General features: G+C 42.3%; 2 protein-coding genes across 3 annotated transcripts; both read right to left on the minus strand.

Annotated features, from left to right (window-relative positions):
• DEFB121 (defensin beta 121) lies at positions 1–3,590 on the minus strand. Of its 2 annotated transcripts, none has more exons than XM_003941000.1 (2): positions 3,364–3,590; positions 1–241 (listed from the first exon to the last, which is right to left on the minus strand). In XM_003941000.1, exons 1-2 carry the CDS (start codon positions 3,383–3,385, stop codon positions 69–71), a joined length of 195 nt encoding a protein of 64 aa, XP_003941049.1. In that variant the 5' UTR covers positions 3,386–3,590; the 3' UTR covers positions 1–68. The 2 variants fall into 2 exon arrangements, with proteins under 2 accessions (XP_003941049.1, XP_003941048.2); XM_003940999.3 differs by lacking the exon at positions 3,364–3,590 and adding an exon at positions 1,242–1,358.
• An 11,878-nt stretch (positions 3,591–15,468) lies between these two features.
• LOC141585535 (beta-defensin 122-like) lies at positions 15,469–18,573 on the minus strand. The gene is made up of 2 exons (XM_074405381.1): positions 18,475–18,573; positions 15,469–15,711 (listed from the first exon to the last, which is right to left on the minus strand). The coding sequence occupies exons 1-2, from the start codon at positions 18,530–18,532 to the stop codon at positions 15,563–15,565; spliced, it is 207 nt and encodes a 68-aa protein (XP_074261482.1). The 5' UTR covers positions 18,533–18,573; the 3' UTR covers positions 15,469–15,562.
• Between the last annotated feature and the right edge of the window lie 47 nt (positions 18,574–18,620).

The following is an 18,620-nucleotide window of genomic DNA, read 5'->3' on the forward strand; positions in this document are numbered from 1 at the left end:
TGCCAAGACTGGTTTAATTGAACTGTGGGAATCGCAGGATGCTGAGACTCCAGGTTGGAAGAGAGATGTCAGACTGCAGACGCTGATTCCAGGCTTGCATTTGTGTTTGCTAATTCTGGTTTTACAGGTACATACTTGGGATCCACACAGCACTTAGCCTCAGTGTTGCATAATATATAGTATACTTCACTTTCTTTACACATTGCTCTGCACCTGCCTGACTTACCCCAACACTTCATGACTGAAAACAAAAAGGAAGAAGACAGCAGGGTCAGTTTTGAAAGAAAGCAGAAGGGTGGCAAAGGGAGAGGCTAAAGCCCAGTAGAGAAGTAGGAAGGAAAGGAGGAGATCTGTGAGGAAGACGCCCTTACACAGGATCCCCTACGTTTAAGGGAGATTGTAGACCACTATGCTTTCTTCTTCCACTTGTGCCCCCATTAGGACCCCCAGAACTCCCCCCGCCCCCAGCTCAGTGGCATGGGACCTACTGCGTTGCTTCTCCTCCTTGGCCAGCTCCTCAGGAGAGGGAAGAGGACCCTCTCTCCAGGGTTTTATCTCCCCCATATTATAATGTACCTAGGTGCCTAGTAGCAATTAGCCACCTTTTCTTTATATACTTCAGTACCCTCTCTGACCATATCAATGAAAGGTGACAGGAATATGAAATACACAAATGAGAATATCTGTAAGGCTTCTGTGGCATCTGCAGAACTCTCAAGGATATTATACTGCCTTCTTCATCACATCCTGGGACTTTTCTCTAGGGAATTAGGAACAGCCACTCTGGGGAATCTACAACCTAAGATAACCCACATAATTTGGGGCTGCATAAAAAAGTGGAATCGGAATCCTCAAACAATCAGAAACTTGAGAACCATTTTCCTAGAGGCAATGGTAGCTCAAAATTCAAATCCTTGCAAGCAATTTTTTTGAAAAAGTCCTCATTTTCTCTATGCTCCATACCCAAGTCTCTCTCTTTACACCCTATCCCACCCTCAGCTCATCATGTTCAAATTCTCCAGAGCCAACCAGAAATAAGGTTGGAGTGATCAAGTAATGTGCACTGGGAAGACCAGTTGGTACCAGAGAACTCAAACTTGCCCATGACTAGAGAGACTACCTAAAGGCCTCAGTGAACTCTACCAGGCCATTCTCCCAACCCAACCTGTCAGAGCTCCCAGAGTTCTCTGAACATGCATCAGGTTCCCTGACTCCCATCCCCTTCTGGAGATCCTGTTTACCTGGGGTGACCTGGGCCAGGAGCAGGGTAACAGTGAAAACCAGAAGAAGGAGCTTCATGAATGACGAGTGATTAGAGAGGGATAGGAGGCTTCTCAACTGGAAAAACAGAGAACTCCATTCTGGGCAGTCCAGACTGGTATTTATCGCCCTGAGGAGCATGGCAGAGCCATGTTCAGTCAACCAGAAAGAGAACAGTCATTTGAGATCAGACAGGCAGGCAAGGAAGGTATCAACCACACTGAATGAGGAGGCTGGGAGAGCGGGGAAGGGAGGTTAATGAAGAGAAGACAGAGTCTTGCCTTTGAAGAATTTTATAATACAGCTGGAGAACCGAGAAGGGGGAAAGTATTTTGATCACTAATTTATTTTTTATTAATGAGAAAAAAAGACCCAAAAAACCAGATGAGACAGAAAGGAGTGACACTTCTGTGCGCTTTGGATTCTTCCCAGCAACAAGGACATCTTAGGATGCCCCAAGTGTTGGTGATTCTTTACCAGAATACCAAATGAAGGGCAGAGCAAGGGGAAATGCCTTAATATCTCCACGGCCATCACCACTGGAAACTAGAATGTCCGTATTCACGGAGTGGAATGAGCAGGAAAGCCACAGCCCTTACTTTTAACAGAACATGTTTAATAGGAACAAATTGCGCCCTCATAGGAGCAAAAGCAAAGCCACTAATTATTGTTGTGGTCTTTCTTTTTTATTATTGTTTATTTTTTTGAGATAGAGTCTTGCTCTGTCACCCAAGCTGGAGTGCAGTGGCACAATCATAGCTCACTGCAACCTCGAACTCTTGGTCTCAAGCAATTATCCCGCCTTGGCCTCCCAAAATGCTGGGATTATAGGCATGACCCATCATGCCCAGCCTGGTCCTTCTTATAAGAAATGGTGGATTGCCTTCTTGGCCCTACTTCACCCCACCCACTTGGATTCACACATTTGTCAAGGATTCATCCTAGAGGAGAACTCTATTTTATTGTCCCTTCAGCTTGGTCTTGGCATGTGATTTGCTTTGGCCAGTGATATATGGGCAGAAGTGACATCGTGCCAGTTCTGAGCCTAGGTTTTAAGAGATGATGAATGTTTTCACCTGCGTGCCTCTGCCGTCACTATGAGAAGAACATGCCCCAGTGGTCCAAGGAGGATGAGAGCTATGTGGGGCAGAGCTACTCCAGGTGACTTACAAATCTACAGTGAGAAATAGAGCTGCACCAGTCACTCCAGCCTCAAGCAGAGCAATCTAGCCAAATAGAAAAGATTGCTGTTTGAAGCCACTGAGTTTTGGCGTGGAATGTTACATAGGAATGGCTAACTTATGCATAAGGCCAGCAGATAGATCAGGAAACAGCCAAGTGCTTTTTCATACAATAACGCTAAGATCTATCTTTCTTTTTCAGAAAACTCTGAACCTGTTCCCTGCCTGGCCATTGACTCTTGCTTTGACTCATAAACCGTAAGTGACCCTAGTTGGAGAGTTTGCGCAGCACCCTTCTATTCCCTTCTCAGATTTCGTCCACCCACTTCTGGTTAGTTCCCTGCTGCGAGCACTGAAGCAGGAAAGGAAATATATTTACATGTCACTTCTTAGTAATCTTTGCGGGTCGGAAGCGTTGGAGGGTAGTGGGCAAAGAAAATGAAACTTCAGGCTCAAATAAGGCTTGGAGATTTTCTGGGGTTCTATTATATTCCAACTCTCTGGCTCCTGGTGCTATGTGTAATTAGCAATGGTAATGAATATGTTGGGCTTTTTTCTTTGATTTATCTGACATGATGTTTGACAATCTATCACTAGGGGTAATGTGGGGTAATGGAAAGAATCCAAGCTTTGCAGTCAGACAAATCTGGGTTCAAATCCTCACTTTGCCACGTATTAGCCATGTGAATTTGAACAAGTTAATTAACGTCTCTGAACTTGAGTTTAATTGTCTCTAATATGGAGGTGATGCTACTGACAGTGGGGGTTTGCTGTGAAGGGGTCGAGTACACTGGATTAAAAATTAAACTAGGTAAAACTTGTAAAGCTCACAGAACGGTGCCTGGTGTAAGGGAAAGCCGCGGATAACTCTGATAATCAGAAAGCCTCTGATAAGTTATTGCTATTTACTACAAATTCACACCTTCCTTGACTTCTTGGAACATTTGGCTATTGACCTCTTTCCTTTTTGAAGCTCTCCTGGCTTTTCATTGTCAACATAATCAACGTTCAATGCAAGCGACACTAGGATGGGCAGTAGCTCAGAGATCTCTCCACTTACTGTGATTTTCAAGTTTGAAAATTTCAAAACTTAGTACCTCAAGTCTAAGACCCAGAGAGCTCACCCAGAGTCCAGGCTCAAGGACAGCTCTCCCTTGCATCCGGAGTGTATTCGATGTAACTGTTTAGGCACTGGTGAAAGATAAGAGGATAAATGCCCGGCTTTTTATCAGAACACATTTCCAAGCTTATCCCTTTTCCTGGCTCTCCTTGTCCCTCCCGGGATCTCTTCACTGGCCTCTTATCTTTACTGTTGCCAAAGCTTTCCAGAAGCTGCTCTTTCCCTCAATCGTTCATTTGTCTTCTTGTCCGGGAACGAACCGCTGCTCTCCTCATGCCAGATCAGCTTCTCATCCCTCCTCAAGGGCCTTTCTCTAACTACCCCACATCCAAAGCTACCCAGGCCACTGTAAGTTGCCTATGGACTAAGGACTAAGGTTCTGGGAGGTGAGGGCAGAAATGTTCAAGAAGGTTTCTGTCCCTAACATGCTTACCACGTATTGAGGAAAATGAAAAACAAATATTTTTAAATAAGCTTCATATCCCTCAAAAGCACACACGAGAAATGTCTTCTAAATAAATCCAATCTTGATTAAGTACTATTATGTACAGAGCACTCTCCCGAGCACCAGGAATTCAGAGCAGTAAGGATATTGTCCTCTAACAGCCTGCTCTGTTAAGATAAACTAGGGTATGCTGCAGTAACCAAAAGAAGAAGAATCTTAGTGGCTTCTAAGAACAAAGGTCTGTTTGTCTATTTTCCATACACGCTGTGTATCCACTGAAGGCTGGCTGGGAACACTGCCCCATACCTCAGCGTGGAACCCAGACTGCCAGAGTAGCCACTCATTGGGTATTAATCACCATGGCAGAGGGAAAGAGAGCTCTAGAGAGTCTTGAACTGGCCATTATATGCCCTGACCTTGGAAGTAAAATGTAACCACCTCATAACTAACTGGCTACAACAGTGACATGGTACCATTCAACCACAAGAGGGCCAAAAGTACAATCCCGCAATAGGCTTCGAACGCAGAAAGCCAGAATTACCGAAACGACAAAAGACAGTCATGGACGTGGCTGTGGAGAAAATGGAACCCTTGCACACATTGGGCGGGAATGTAGTGTGGCCACTATGGAAAATGGTACCGAGGTTCTTCAAAAAATGAAAGATAGAACTACTGTATGACCCAGCCATTCCATGTCTGGATATATATCCAAATAAACTGAATCAGCATCTCAAAGAGATATCTGCACACTCACGTTCATTGGCATTATCGACCATAGCCAAGATGTGGAGACAAGCTAAATGTCCATGGACAGATGAATGGATAAAGAAAATGTGGTATATATACGCAGTGGAATACTGTTCAGTCTTTAAATATAAGGGAATCCTGCAATACGTGATGACATGAATGAGCCTTCACAGAAAGACAAATGCTGCATGATTCTAGTTACATGAGGTGTCTAAAACAGTCAAATTTATGTGAGCAAAGAGTGGCATGATGCTCATCAGGAGCTGGAGAGTAAGGGATGTGAGGAAGTACTAATCAATGGGCAGAAAGTTTCTGTTGAGATGAGTAAGTTCTAGAGGCCAGGTGCAGTAGCTCACACCTGTAATCTCAGCACTTTGGGAGGCTAAGGCAGGAGGATCCCTTGAGCTCTGGAGTTCAAGACCAGCCTAAGCAACATAGCAAGATCTTGTCTCTATTAAGAATAAAAAATTAGCTGGGCATGGTGGCATGCCCCTGTCGTCCCAGCTACTCAGGGATGGTGAGGAGGTGGTACTGAGATGGGAGGATCTCTTGATTAAAAGGTGAAGGCTGGCCGGGCACGATGGCTCACGTCTGTAATCCCAGCACTTTGGGAGGCCAAGGCAGGTGGATCGGGAGGTCAAGAGGTTGAGACCATCTTGGTCAACATGGTGAAACCCCGTCTCTACTAAAAATACAAAAATTAGCCGGGCGTTTGGCACGCGCCTGTAGTCACAGCTACTTGGGAGGCTGAGGCGGAAGAATCGCTTGAACCCAGGAGGCGGAGTTTGCAGTGAGTGGAGACTTCACCACTGTGCTCCACCCTGGCGACAGAGCAAGACTCCATCTCAAAAAACAAAAAAAAAAGGTGGAGGCTGCAGTGAGCCATGATCGTGCCACTGCACTCCAGCCTGGATGACAGAGTAAGACCCTGTCTCAAAAAAATTTTTTTTAATTAAAGTTTTAGAAATCTGCTGTACTACATTGTACCTAGAGTCAATAATAATGTATTGAACACGAAAAATTTTTAAAACAGATCTCAACCTGTTATGTGTCCTTGCCACAATAAAATAAAACCTTTGAAAAACTCAGAAATCCAGAATATTTGATGAACAGTCTTTTTTTTTTTTTTGGAGACAGAGTTTCACTCTATCCCCCAGGCTGCAGTGCAGTGGCACAATCTTGGCTCACTGTAACCTCTGCCTCCCTGGTACAAACAATTCTCATGCCTCAGCCTCCCAAGTAGCTGGAATTTGAGGCACCTGCCACCACACCTGGCTAATTTTTATATTTTTAGTAGAGACAGGGTTTCACCATGTTGGCCAGGCTGGTCTCGAACTCCTGACCTCAGGTGATCCACCGGCCTCGGCCTCCCAAAGTGCTGGGATTACAGGTGTGAGCCATCGTGCCAGCGATGAACAGTCTTAATGACTACCAAATATATCATCACAGTGGTCAGGCAGAATGGCCACATGCATAAAAATGCTGCCAAGTAGGCTGTGTCTAATCAAAATAAATAAATTTATATATTGATTATATAAATTAATAACTTTGTATATTTATTATATAAATTAATAAATTTATATAATAGAAATTATTGATTTATTGATTTATTATATAAACAAGTAAATTAAATTATATACTTAATAAATTATATAAATGTATGTATATATAACTATAACCTCCACCTCCGGGGTTCAAGCAATACATACAGTAGAACAGAGCATGGGAACAACCACCCAAAGGCCAAGGTATTCAGGGAGAGGTTCACGGAGGACCTTCTCCAAGGTTTGAAGAAGAATAGATTTCAGAGAAATGGTGGAGACGGAAAGGGTGTAAAAGAGTGCTCAGGCAAGGGAGCCCTGTGAACTGAAGAGTGGTGGCAGGAACACCTGCAAGCCATCTGGAAATAATGATGATACCGCCTGGCCACAGCTGCCAGTTACTGCACCATATAATGTGAGACCATTGCATAGAGATAAGATTTTTAAAGTGTTTTGAATGCAACTGTAAGAAACTTACTTGGTTCTCAGGTCAAAATCAGGGAACTGAGGGAGGCTGAAAAGGCAGAGATCTGCGCCGTGCTTCCCACTTTGTTTTTTTGAGACAGAGTCTCACGCTGTCATGCAGGCTGGAGTTCAGTGGCACGATCTCGACTCACTGCAACCTCCACCTCCAGGATTCAAGCAGTTCTCCTGCCTCAGCCTCCCAAGTAGCTGGGACTACAGATGTGTGCCACCATGCCCAGTTAATTTTTGTATTTTTAGTAGAAATGGGGTTCCACCATGTTGGCCAGCCTGTCCTTGAATTCCTGACCTCAAGTGATTCGTCCGTCTCAGACTCCCACAGTGCTGGCATTACAGGCATGAACCACCATGCCCGGCCTCCTTCTCACTTTGAACTGAGAAGCTCCATTTTGATCTGTTTGATACATTGAGTTGCATGTAAGCTTTTCGTTTTCAAAAGTTTTCTGCTTCTTTAAAAATAATATTTGAAAAACTCTGGTTTTGGAAATACAGAGCCATTTTTTCTTTAAGCTTTTGAGCATAGATTCTAGGAATTCAGACCTGAGAAGTTGTTGCATCTGATATGTATTAAAAGCAAGAACACCCTCTAAACCACTCTTGCCTTCTCTCTTAATGCTCTTCCAGCAATGGAAAAATCAATACATGTCAAGATAGTACATTCCATCGCTGGACTCCTCTCATTTTTAGCAGTCAGAATTTACTTTTCTGTAACTTCTATCTATTATTCCTAATTCTGACCTTTACCAATTCCAGAGAATAAGTCCAAAAACAACTCCACGTCAAATGCTTGAAGACAGCTATAATGGGTCTATTTGGTCTTTTTTTTTTTTTTTTCCCAGGCTAATCATCCCAAGTTTCCTCTCCCCACAAAGTAGGGCAGTATATTCTTATACTGGTGAGGCCTCTCAGAGAGAGATTCTTATCTGAATCCCCTCCCTTTCTTAAAGCAGGGAGACTGATCCCAAGCAAAAACCTGAAAGGGAGTATTTTAAGAAGGATAAGGCCCAGTAGCTTGTCTACATAGGCCTCCCTTCACATTAGAAAAGAAAGAAGAGCCGGGCGCGGTGGCTCAAGCCTGTAATCCCAGCACTTTGGAAGGCTGAGGCGGGTGGATCACGAGGTCGAGAGATCGAGACCATCCTGGTCAACATGGTGAAACCCCGTCTCTACTAAAGATACAAAAAATTAGCTGGGCATGGTGGCACGTGCCTGTAATCCCAGCTACTCAGGAGGCTGAGGCAGGAGAATTGCCTGAACCCAGGAGGCGGAGGTTGCGGTGAGCCGAGATCGCGCCATTGCACTCCAGCCTGGGTAACGAGAGCGAAACTCCGTCTCAAAAAAAAAAAAAAAAAAAAGAAAAGAAAGAAGGGCAGGCACGGTGGCTCAGACCTGTAATCCCAGCACTTTGGGAGTCCAAGGTGGGCAGATCACTTGAGGTTAAGAATTCAAGATCAGCCTGGGAAACATGGTGAAACCCGTCTCTACTAACAATTCAAAAATTAGCCCGGTGTGGTGGTGCATGCCTGTAATCTCAGGTACTCGGGAGGCTGAGGCAGGAGAATAGCTTGAACTGAGGAGGCAGAGGTTACAGTGAGCCGAGATGGCACCCCTGCACTCCAGCCTGGACAACAGAGAGAGACTCTGTCTCAAAAAAAAAAAAAAAAAAAAAAAAAAAAAAAAAAAAAAAGAAAAAGAAAAAGAAAGAATGAAGAAAAATCAGTAATAATAAAAACTTAGAGATTAAAAATGCAAAGATGAAATTTCTATAAATTAGAATAAAATGAGAGAGATAAAATAAAAGCAATAGAGAAAATATAAGAAAACCGGCCGGGCGCGGTGGCTCAAGCCTGTAATCCCAGCACTTTGGGAGGCCGAGGCGGGTGGATCACGAGGTCGAGAGATCGAGACCATCCTGGTCAACATGGTGAAACCCCGTCTCTACTAAAAATACAAAAAATTAGCTGGCCATGGTGGCGCGTGCCTGTAATCCCAGCTACTCAGGAGGCTGAGGCAGGAGAATTGCCTGAACCCAGGAGGCGGAGGTTGCGGTGAGCCGAGATCGCGCCATTGCACTCCAGCCTGGGTAACAAGAGCGGAACTCCGTCTCAAAAAAAAAAAAAAAAAAAAAGAAAACCAACAAATCAATCAAGGAGTCCAACATTTGAAAAATAGGTAGCCCAGAAATAGGGAACAGGAAAAACAAAGACCGGGGAATTACCAAAGAAATAAGTAAAGCAGTAAAGAAAGAGTGTCCTAAAATTGAAAGACATGAATTTCCAGATTGACAAGTCCCACTGAGTGCTCAGAAAAATTGATTTCAGGCTGGGCGCAGTGGCTCACGCCTGTAATCCCAACACTTTGGGAGGCCAAGGGGGGTGGATCAACTGAAGTTGAAAGTTTGAGACCAGCCTGACCAACATGGAGAAGCACCATCTCTACTAAAAATACAAAATTAGCTGGGCATGTTGCTGCCTGCCTGTAATCCCAGCTACTCGGGAGGCTGAGGCAGGAAAATTGCTTGAACCTGGGAGACCGATGTTGCGGTGAGCCGAGATCACACCCTTACACTCCAGCCTGGGCAACAAGAGAGAAACTTTGTATCAAAGAGAAAAAAAGAAAAATTGATTTAGTAATCCTACATGAAATTTAGGCACCTCAACATGAAACATCAAAACCCTACAGAGACCTTAAGAGCTTTCTTATTTTCTTATTTCTCTCCCTTTCAGAAGAGAAATAACACGTCACAAAGAAAGAGAAGAATCCGAATGGCTTCAGATTTCTCCACAGTAAAGCAGTAGGAGGCAGGACTCAACTTCAGATAGAAGACTGACTGAAACAGGCCAGAGGTACCAAAAGCACCTTTTCATAAGACTCGCCCACCAATGTCACGACAGTTTACCATTGCCATGGCAACACCTGGACGTTATCACCCCCTTTCTAGAAATTTCTTTTTTTTTTTTTTTTTTTTTTTTTTGAGACAGAGTTTCGCCCTTGTTACCCAGGCTGGAGTGCAATGGCGCGATCTCGGCTCACCGCAACCTCCGCCTCCTGGGCTCAGGCAATTCTCCTGCCTCAGCCTCCTGAGTAGCTGGGATTACAGGCACGCGCCACCATGCCCAGCTAATTTTTTGCACTTTTAGTAGAGACGGGGTTTCACCATGTTGACCAGGATGGTCTCGATCTCTCGACCTCGTGATCCACCCGCCTCGGCCTCCCAAAGTGCTGGGATTACAGGCTTGAGCCACCGCGCCCGGCTAGAAATTTCTAAATAATCAATTTCTTAATTTCCATGGATTTAAAACTGGATATAAATATGACTGCAGAAGTGCCCCTGAGCTGCTACTCTCATCACATTGCCTGTGGGTAGCCATGTTCTGCAGGAGCAGACACAGAGCTGTAACACTGCCACCATCTCAGTAAAGCTGGTTTCTTCTACCCCCGCTCACTCTTGAATTCTTTTCTAAGAATTTACCCCGCACGGGTAACACTAGATATTGGAAAAGACAATGAGGCAATGCCTTCGACAGTCGAAAGTAAAGTAATTTCCAATGCGAAGTGACCAGCCAAACCACTAACCAAGTATGAGGATAGTAGTACATTGAAGTCAGACATTTTCATGAAGGTATCAGGAGGTGCTCTGTTCAAATAAGAGTAAATCAAGAAAGACCTAGAATCCAGAAATCAAAGCATTGATCTCAGGAGAAAGTCAAAAAGAATCCACAGGATGATATAAATAGAGATCCAGGATAATATCAAGTCTCCAGGAGTAACGTCAACCAGTTCAGAGTGAAGCAGGTCTGAATGCCCAAGGAGAGAAGTCTCCAGGAAGACAAAATTGGTAAAATACCTAAAGATTCTGAACATATTCAAAGAAGATGGCAGGCAGCTAAATCCTCATTTCCCTTGGCAGAAATCCAATGGAAAATGCTTAAAACTGAAAAATTAATGAGTAACCATATAAACATATTAGTAAATAATGATGCAAGAGATGGAAGTGAAATCAAAAGAAACAACCAAAAGATGTTGAAAAGCAAGAAATGAAGAAAAGGAGACAGAGGATGCCTATATTTTATTATAGTCTTATATAATACTATACTATTACATACTATTATAGTCTCTTTGTCATGGACCATCCGGGACGGGTAGGCACGTCTGCCAGGGGTCTCTCGACCTGCAAGAGGGTCCCAATACCTGGAAGAGGGAGTGCACCTGGAAAATTAATAAAGACAGAGAGAGAGAAAGCGAGGCGTCTGGAGGGCTGATAGGCTGTGCCTAAACAGCAAATTTTATTTTTCAAAGGCCAGGAATAAATACACTTTCTTGGCTCTGGTTTACGTCATAGCAAGAGGAATGCAAATGTATGCCTCACATGGCCTATACAATAGAGAAGTCAGATATGCAATCAGAGGTTGTAAAAAGTAACAGAATTTCCTGTAATCACAAAGCTTGTTTGCATCCAAACATTATTCACAAAGCTTGTTTACATCCAAACATTATTCCTCCTGACTGCAGGTATCTCTGGTTTGACCTTGTTTTAGAACTGAGATGTGAAAAGGTTTTTTGGTTTTGCTCATCAGAATATCTTTTAATCAGATTCTCCTTTGTCTACTCCTGACTCAACTTAACTCAACTTCCCCATTCAGGAATCTCTGAGTCAGGAATCAAAGCCATCCCTTATGGTGGCATTTTGCTTTGCAAATATCGACAGTTAAACCATTATCTAGGGTACAAAGAGTCATAAAAAGGTTAAAAGCAGGAACTGGTTGCTGGTAGGGGGTCACTCGGTCTAGCAGCAATGCATAGTTTTAGGCCCAAACGATATTGTGGTTGATATTAGAAACCGATCATTCATCTTTAAGTTCCTATTTTTCCGGATAGCTCGACTGCCTCCAGTAGGAAACTGTGTTTGGGATCAAACTCACCGTATAGTGAGACTCACGCCTTTTGGGGGTCTCACACGGGAATGTTCCCCACATCTCTTATTCAAAGTTGTTGTTTTTTTTTAGAAAGAGTCTCACTCTGTCACCTAGGCTGGAGTTCAGTGGCATGATCTTGGCTCACTGCAACCTCTACCTCCCCGATTCAAGTGATTCTCCTGTCTTCACCTCCTGAGTAGCTGGGATTACAGGCTCCCGCCACCATGCCTGGCTAATTATTGTATTTTTAGTAGAAACAGAGTTTCACCATGTTGGTCAGGCTGGTCTCGATCTCCTGACCCCAGGTGATCTGACTGCCTCGGCCTCCCAAAGTACAGGGATTACAGGTATAAGCCACCATGCCTGCCCTCAAAGTTGATTTTTAAAACTATGTTGTATGTATGGTTTTGATAAACATTTAAACTAAATATGAAAATCAAAATAACAAATATAGCGAGAAAGGAATGAGGTAAGAATTAGACCTGTGGATAAAGTTAATTTTCCTGCTTAACTGTTTAACTTCTATAACAATCCCAGAAATTAAAACCCCTTTGCAACACTGTCTACTCCCAGCTTTTCATTTAAGAAATTCAAATAAATTCAACAGATGTTTTCATTTATGTTAGCAATGGTATAGAAGCAAGGAGCTATTTGCAAGCTTACATCCTTTACCCTCTCCTTTGAGTCATGCACACTAGCATTTAATTCCAGTACTTCCTCATGTTAGTTATGTGGGTATCATAGCATTGGGTAAATGACTTCACCAATCTGAGCCTCAGTTTCCCCACTTATAAATAAAAGTGATGACAATAACTACTTATTGGGTTGATTGAAAGGATTAGATGAATAATGAACTATCTTTAAAAGATATTTAAAACAGGCCAGACAGGGTGGCTCATGCCTGTAATCCCAGCATTTTGGGAGGCTGACATGGGTGGATCACCTGAGGTCAGGAGCCCAAGACCAGCCTGGCCAACATGGTGAAACCCCGTCTCTACTAAAAAAAAATACATATATATACAAAATAATTAGCAGGGTGTCATGGTGGGTGCCTGTAATCCCATCTACTTGGGAGGCTGAGACAGGAGAATCACTTGAACCTAGGAGGCAGAGGTTGCAGTTAGCTAAGATCTCACCATTGCATTCCAGCCTGGGTGACGAGTGAAATTGCCTGAACCCAGGAGGTGGAGGTTGCGGTGAGCCGAGATTGCGCCATTGCACTCCAGCCTGGGTAACAAGAGCGAAACTCCGTCTCAAAAAAAAAAAAAAAAAAAAAAACAATAGCATAAAAAAAATTAGGAATTTAGTAAAGTTGCAGGGATAGTAATAAAACAGCATGGTACTGGCATAAAAACAGACACACAGACCAATGGAACTGAATAGAGAGTCCAGAGATAAATCCACACATTTACAGTCAATTGATTTTCAACAGTAGTGCCAAGAACACACAAAAGGGAAGGGATGGTCTCTTCAATAAAAGGTATTGCAACAACTGGATATCCACATGCAGAAGAATAAAATTAGACCCTTATCTTGCCTTATATACAAAAATCAACTCAAAATGAATTTAAGACTTAAACATACGAACTGAAACAGTGAATCTACTAGGAAAAAAACAGTGAGAAAAATCTCCGTGACATTCATCTGATCAATGATATTTTGGATATGACCCCAACAGCACAAGCCACAAAAGCGAATATAGTCAAATGAGATTACATCAAACTAAAAAGCTTTTGCACAGCCAAGGAAATCAACAGAGAGAGAGGAGACAACCTACAGAATGGAAGAAAATATTTGCAAGCCAAATATCTGATAAGACATTAATACCCAATATATATAAGGAAACTCATATTAGAAAATAAATAACTTAGAAAATCAGATTTTTTTAGAAATAATTAGAAAATAATTAGAATAATTATTAGAAAATAAATAACTTGATTTTAAAATAGGCAAAGGACCTGGATAGACATTTCTTAGAAGAAGACATATGAATGGCCTACAGGTATTTGAAAAAAAAAAATCATAAACATCACAAATCATCAGAGAAATGCAGGTTAAAGCCATGAGTTATCACTTTAAACCTGCTAAATTGGCTACTAACAAAAAGATGAAAGATAACAAGTGTTGGCAAGGATATAAAGAAAAAAAGAACACTAGCATACTGTTGGTAGGAATGTAAATTAGTACAGCCATTATGGAAAACCATATGAATGTTTCTCAGAAACCTAAAAAACATAATTACCATAAGAATCCTGGGTTGATATGGTGAGACTCTGTGTTCCCATCCAAATATCATCTTGAATTGCAATCCCCACATGTTAAGGGAAGGACTTGGTGGGAGGTGATTGGATTATGCTTTCCCCCATGCTGTTCTCAGGATAGTGAGTTTGAATAAGATCTCATGGTTTTTAAAACTGTTCAGCAGTTCCCCTCCGCCCAGTGAGCTCTCTCTCTCACCTGCTGCCATGTAAGAAGTGCCTTGCTTCCCCTTCACCTCCCACCATGATTATAAGTTTCCTGAGGCCTTCCCAGCCATGAAGAACTGTGATTCAGTTAAACCTCTTTTGTTTATAAATTACTAAGTCTCAAGTATTTCTTTATAGCACTGTGAGATCAGACAAACACATGGATAGACATCCAAAGGAGATGAATTCAGTATGTTGAAGAGACACTTGCACTCCTATGCTCATTGCCTCATTATTCATACTAGCCAAGTTATGGAATAGACCTAAACCCCTGTTTATGGATGGATGGATAAAGAAAATGTAGTATAAAAAAAAAGGAAAAGATGCCGGGCGCGGTGGCTCAAGCCTGTAATCCCAGCACTTTGGGAGGCCGAGGCGGGTGAATCACGAGGTCAAGAGATCGAGACCATCCTGGTCAACATGGTGAAACCCCGTCTCTACTAAAAAAATACAAAAAATTAGCTGGGCATGGTGGTGCGTGCCTGTAATCCCAGCTACTCCGGAGGCTGAGGCAGGAGAATTGCTTGAAACAGGAGGTGAAGGTTGTGGTAAGCTGAGATCATGCCATTGCACTCCAGCCTGGGCAACAAGAGTGAAACTCTGTCAAAAAAAAAAAAAAGAAAGAAAGAAAAAACTATATTGTATACTTGTGAGTTGCTAAGAGAGTAGATCTTAAGTGTTTCACTACATTGTAAAAAATATTGGTAACCATGTGAAGTGATGGATGTATTAATTAACACTTGACTGTGGCAATCATTTCACAATGTATATGCATATCAAGTCATCATGTTGCATACCTTAAGTATACATAATTTTTATTTGTCAGTTATACCTTAATAAAGCTGTAAAAATAATTAAGGAATAGATGAGATTTCCTTTTTCATAAAAAAGGAAAATTTCTTCATGTGGTGGCTCCTGCCTATAGTCCTAGCACTTTGGGAGACTGAGGCAAGAGAAAAGCTTGAGGCCAGAAGTTTGAGACCAGCCTGTGCGACAAAGCCAGGTCTTGTATCTACAAAAAGAAAAAATAGAATTAGCTAGTCATTAGTCCCAGTTACACGGGAGGCCAAGGCAGGAGAGCTGCTTGAGCCCAGGAGTTCAAGGCTGCAGTAATTCATAATTATGACACTTCACTCCAGCCTGGGTGACAGAGCAAGACTCCATCTCTAAAACAAAAATAAATAAATTAAAAGGAAAAGGACCCAAAATACCCAACACATAGTAGGTCCAGTTTCCTCTTATGTATATACAACTTTACCCACACCTTTTCTCCTTGAGCTTGATTAAGTATACTAAGAGACAAACAGAAGTCAGCCAAAGATGCTTTAATAAAGCTCAGGAATCCACTAACATCAGACTCAGGGCAAGTTTATCTTCATTTTTGCAGCCTCAGACTTTAAAGCACTAATTCATTGTAAGATAGGGTAAACGTGGCTGGTCCTTGGGCTTCAAACAGCACAGTTTACCACTCCCGCAGAAAATATAGACCTTTTCATTCTTCAGGCATTTGTTACGGCAGGAGCCACGAAAATTCCAGCATTTTTCAATGGTGCCTATTACAAAAAGAAAAGAGAAAGGAGCTGATCTCAGTCATGAGGGGAAATGAGTCCTGGACTGAGAAGACTAACAGAGGGCCAGACAGAAGGAGGAGGCTGTAGAAGAAGGAGGCATCCCCTCTAGATATCTAGGGTGGTTATAGAGTCTGACACCATACTGAAACCCAGGAAATATCCAGTGGAACCCATGGGCCCTTTCTAAAGAATCTACTAGAAAAAGAGCTGTAGATAAGCAAATGAGAAGAGCATTGACACAGAACTGAATATTAAATATAAAGATACGGCCGGGCACGGTGGCTCAGCCTGTAATCCCAGCACTTTGGGAGGCCGAGGCGGGTGGATCCCGAGGTCAAGAGATCGAGACCATCCCAGTCAACACGGTGAAACCCCGTCTCTACTAAAAATACAAAAAAATTAGCTGGGCATGGTGGCGTGTGCCTGTAATCCCAGCAACTCAGGAGGCTGAGGCAGGAGAATTGCCTGAACCCAGGAGGCGGAGGTTGCGGTGAGCCGAGATCGCGCCATTGCACTCCAGCCTGGGGTAACAAGAGCGAAACTCCGTCTCAAAAAAATAAATAAATAAATAAAAATAAAGATACCTGTGGCCGGGCGCGGTGGCTCAAGCCTGTAATCCCAGCACTTTGGGAGGCGGAGGCGGGTGGATCACGAGGTCAAGAGATCGAGACCGTCCTGGTCAACATGGTGAAACCCCGTCTCTACTAAAAATACAAAACATTAGCTGGACATGGTGGCGCATGCCTGTAATCCCAGCTACTCAGGAGGCTGAGGCAGGAGAATTGCCTGAACCCAGGAGGCGGAGGTTGCGGTGAGCCGAGATCGCGCCATTGCACTCCAGCCTGGGTAACGAGTGAAACTCCGTCTCAAAAAAAAAAAAAAATAATAATAATAATAATAATAATAATAAAAAGATACTTGTAGACCAAAATGAGGATTTTAAAAGAAGGAGTAAAGTACATAATGGCTATATGTTCTGACAAATATAGATACAATACACCATAAAAATGAGAGAATAATGGTGAGAGTATATGCAGACAGCTTAACTAGTTTGAGTAATCATGACATTATCATAGCATTGATATTATTTTACTAAGACTATTGTATATGTAATGAGAGATCAATCAAATGAGTAATCATGGCATATTCTAATTCTGTTATCCCTGGTGACCTTGAGAACCAGAATTGTTAGTATAAAAAAGAAAATACTGAATTTGAGTTCTGAATTTGAATTGAAAATGCCAGTATGAACTCAAAAGTATTTTATATTTAAATAGATAAAATAGATAGATGATTGACAGATGGATAGATAGATAAAATTTTTTCCAGCTCTGGTCACTGAGAAAGCCTAGAAACAATGCCTAGAAGAAATTAGCATCCCTACTACCCATATTGTAATCTTAAAATATTATCTCCCAGTAAACTTTTTTTTAAAAAACAGGACTTCTTGGAGACATGGTGGATGCCACTTACGGGCAGTAAATTACAAGATGATCTTGAAACATCTTGTCATACCAGATACCAAGAAAACCATCAAAGACTAATAGGGATATATCTGAAAGACTTGCAAGCCAAATTGAAGAGACTTCTATTGGCCAAGAATAGGACAATTTGTACTTCAATAGCGATAATAATTGCAATAGATTGAACTCATTCCTTAGAATCATCCGTTCAAAATAAAAAATATTTAAGAAAAACTAATGACTCAACCTCAGAGGCTGATGGAAAACTAATTCACTATCTCTCAAACTGATTAAGCAAAGATAAACTCAAGTGTTCATCCTGTCTTCCTCTCTGAACTCTCTAAACCCCAAGGTAACCAAATGGATGACAGAAAGCATCTCTTTGATAAGGAGTTCAGCTAATAAATGAAGGTTCTTCCCAACATATCTGCATGGCTCACCCCTCACTTCCTTCAAGTCGTTGTTCGAATGTCACCTTCTCAGTGAGGCATTCCCTTGATGCCCCTTTTTTAAGTTGCAAACTCACGTCCCCTCATACTTGCTATCCCCTGCTTACTCTGCTCATTCATTCCCCCAATAGAATCATAAGCTCCAAGAGGATGGTGGTTTTATTTGGTTGGCTGGTTGGTTGGTTAGTTGGTTTATTTCATTGCTCTATCTCTAACACCTGTGCCTGGTATATGGAATACATTCAACAATATTTACTGAATGAATGAGTTATTTAACTAAGCAATGACATGTCCACTATCCCCTAAATCCAGCTGCCATTCTGAGAAGGAGGGGGAGAGGTGGTGAAAGTAGAAACACTGAAAGACTGAACATTTTAAAGCAGAATGAGCTCATCTGAGAGGCTCTTTTAAATCTAAAAAGATGAATAGAATTGTCTTCTGAAGCTGTGTACATCCCTGTGCCTTTTCAGCTCCCACTTTTTCTACCAGCAGGATGAGAGTTCCTGGAAACATTCAAATGAATTACAAAAAAAAATTTCAAGAGCTACATTTGTTGTACATCAAAATTTCAGTGTCTTCAATGTTGATCCCTCAACCTAATTTATTATTTTAAATTGAGAAATGGATAAACTGAAACTCATAGGCACCAAGTAGTTTGCTGGGGGCATCACAGAACTTGAAAATGGTGAGGCAGTTTCTAAACCAGGATCTGGGGGACTCTTTCCTCTTCCTCCAGACAATTGCTATTTAACATTGCTCCCTGTCAGCCCATCCTCCCTTGACCAAGACCCACTATCTACTCCCAGCGCCTCCCCTGAAGAGGTCTAGGTTACCTGAAATGACTTGGAAGAAGAGCAGCAGCACAGCCAAAGTTACCAAAAAAGACTTCATGACTTCAAAGTAGCCCACAGAGTAGTCTCAGCTCAGGGGAAGTGGCAGGAAATGGAGGCGAGCTCAGGACTCTCTGCTGCCTCTAATC

This window comes from Saimiri boliviensis, chromosome 9 (genome assembly GCF_048565385.1).
Source record: "Saimiri boliviensis isolate mSaiBol1 chromosome 9, mSaiBol1.pri, whole genome shotgun sequence".
In the NCBI taxonomy this organism is placed as follows: Eukaryota; Metazoa; Chordata; class Mammalia; order Primates; family Cebidae; genus Saimiri; species Saimiri boliviensis.

Bases quoted from the DNA above. Each gene is read 5' to 3' on its own strand.
- DEFB121 (XM_003940999.3), bottom strand. From the start codon at position 1,299: ATGAAGCTCCTTCTTCTGGTTTTCACTGTTACCCTGCTCCTGGCCCAG. The intron at 242-1,241 runs GTAAACAGGATC...TTTTGTTTTCAG, and splicing joins CCTGGCCCAGGTCACCCCAG to TCATGAAGTGTTGGGGTAAG.
- LOC141585535 (XM_074405381.1), bottom strand. From the start codon at position 18,532: ATGAAGTCTTTTTTGGTAACTTTGGCTGTGCTGCTGCTCTTCTTCCAA. The intron at 15,712-18,474 runs GTAACCTAGACC...TTTTTGTAATAG, and splicing joins CTTCTTCCAAGTCATTTCAG to GCACCATTGAAAAATGCTGG.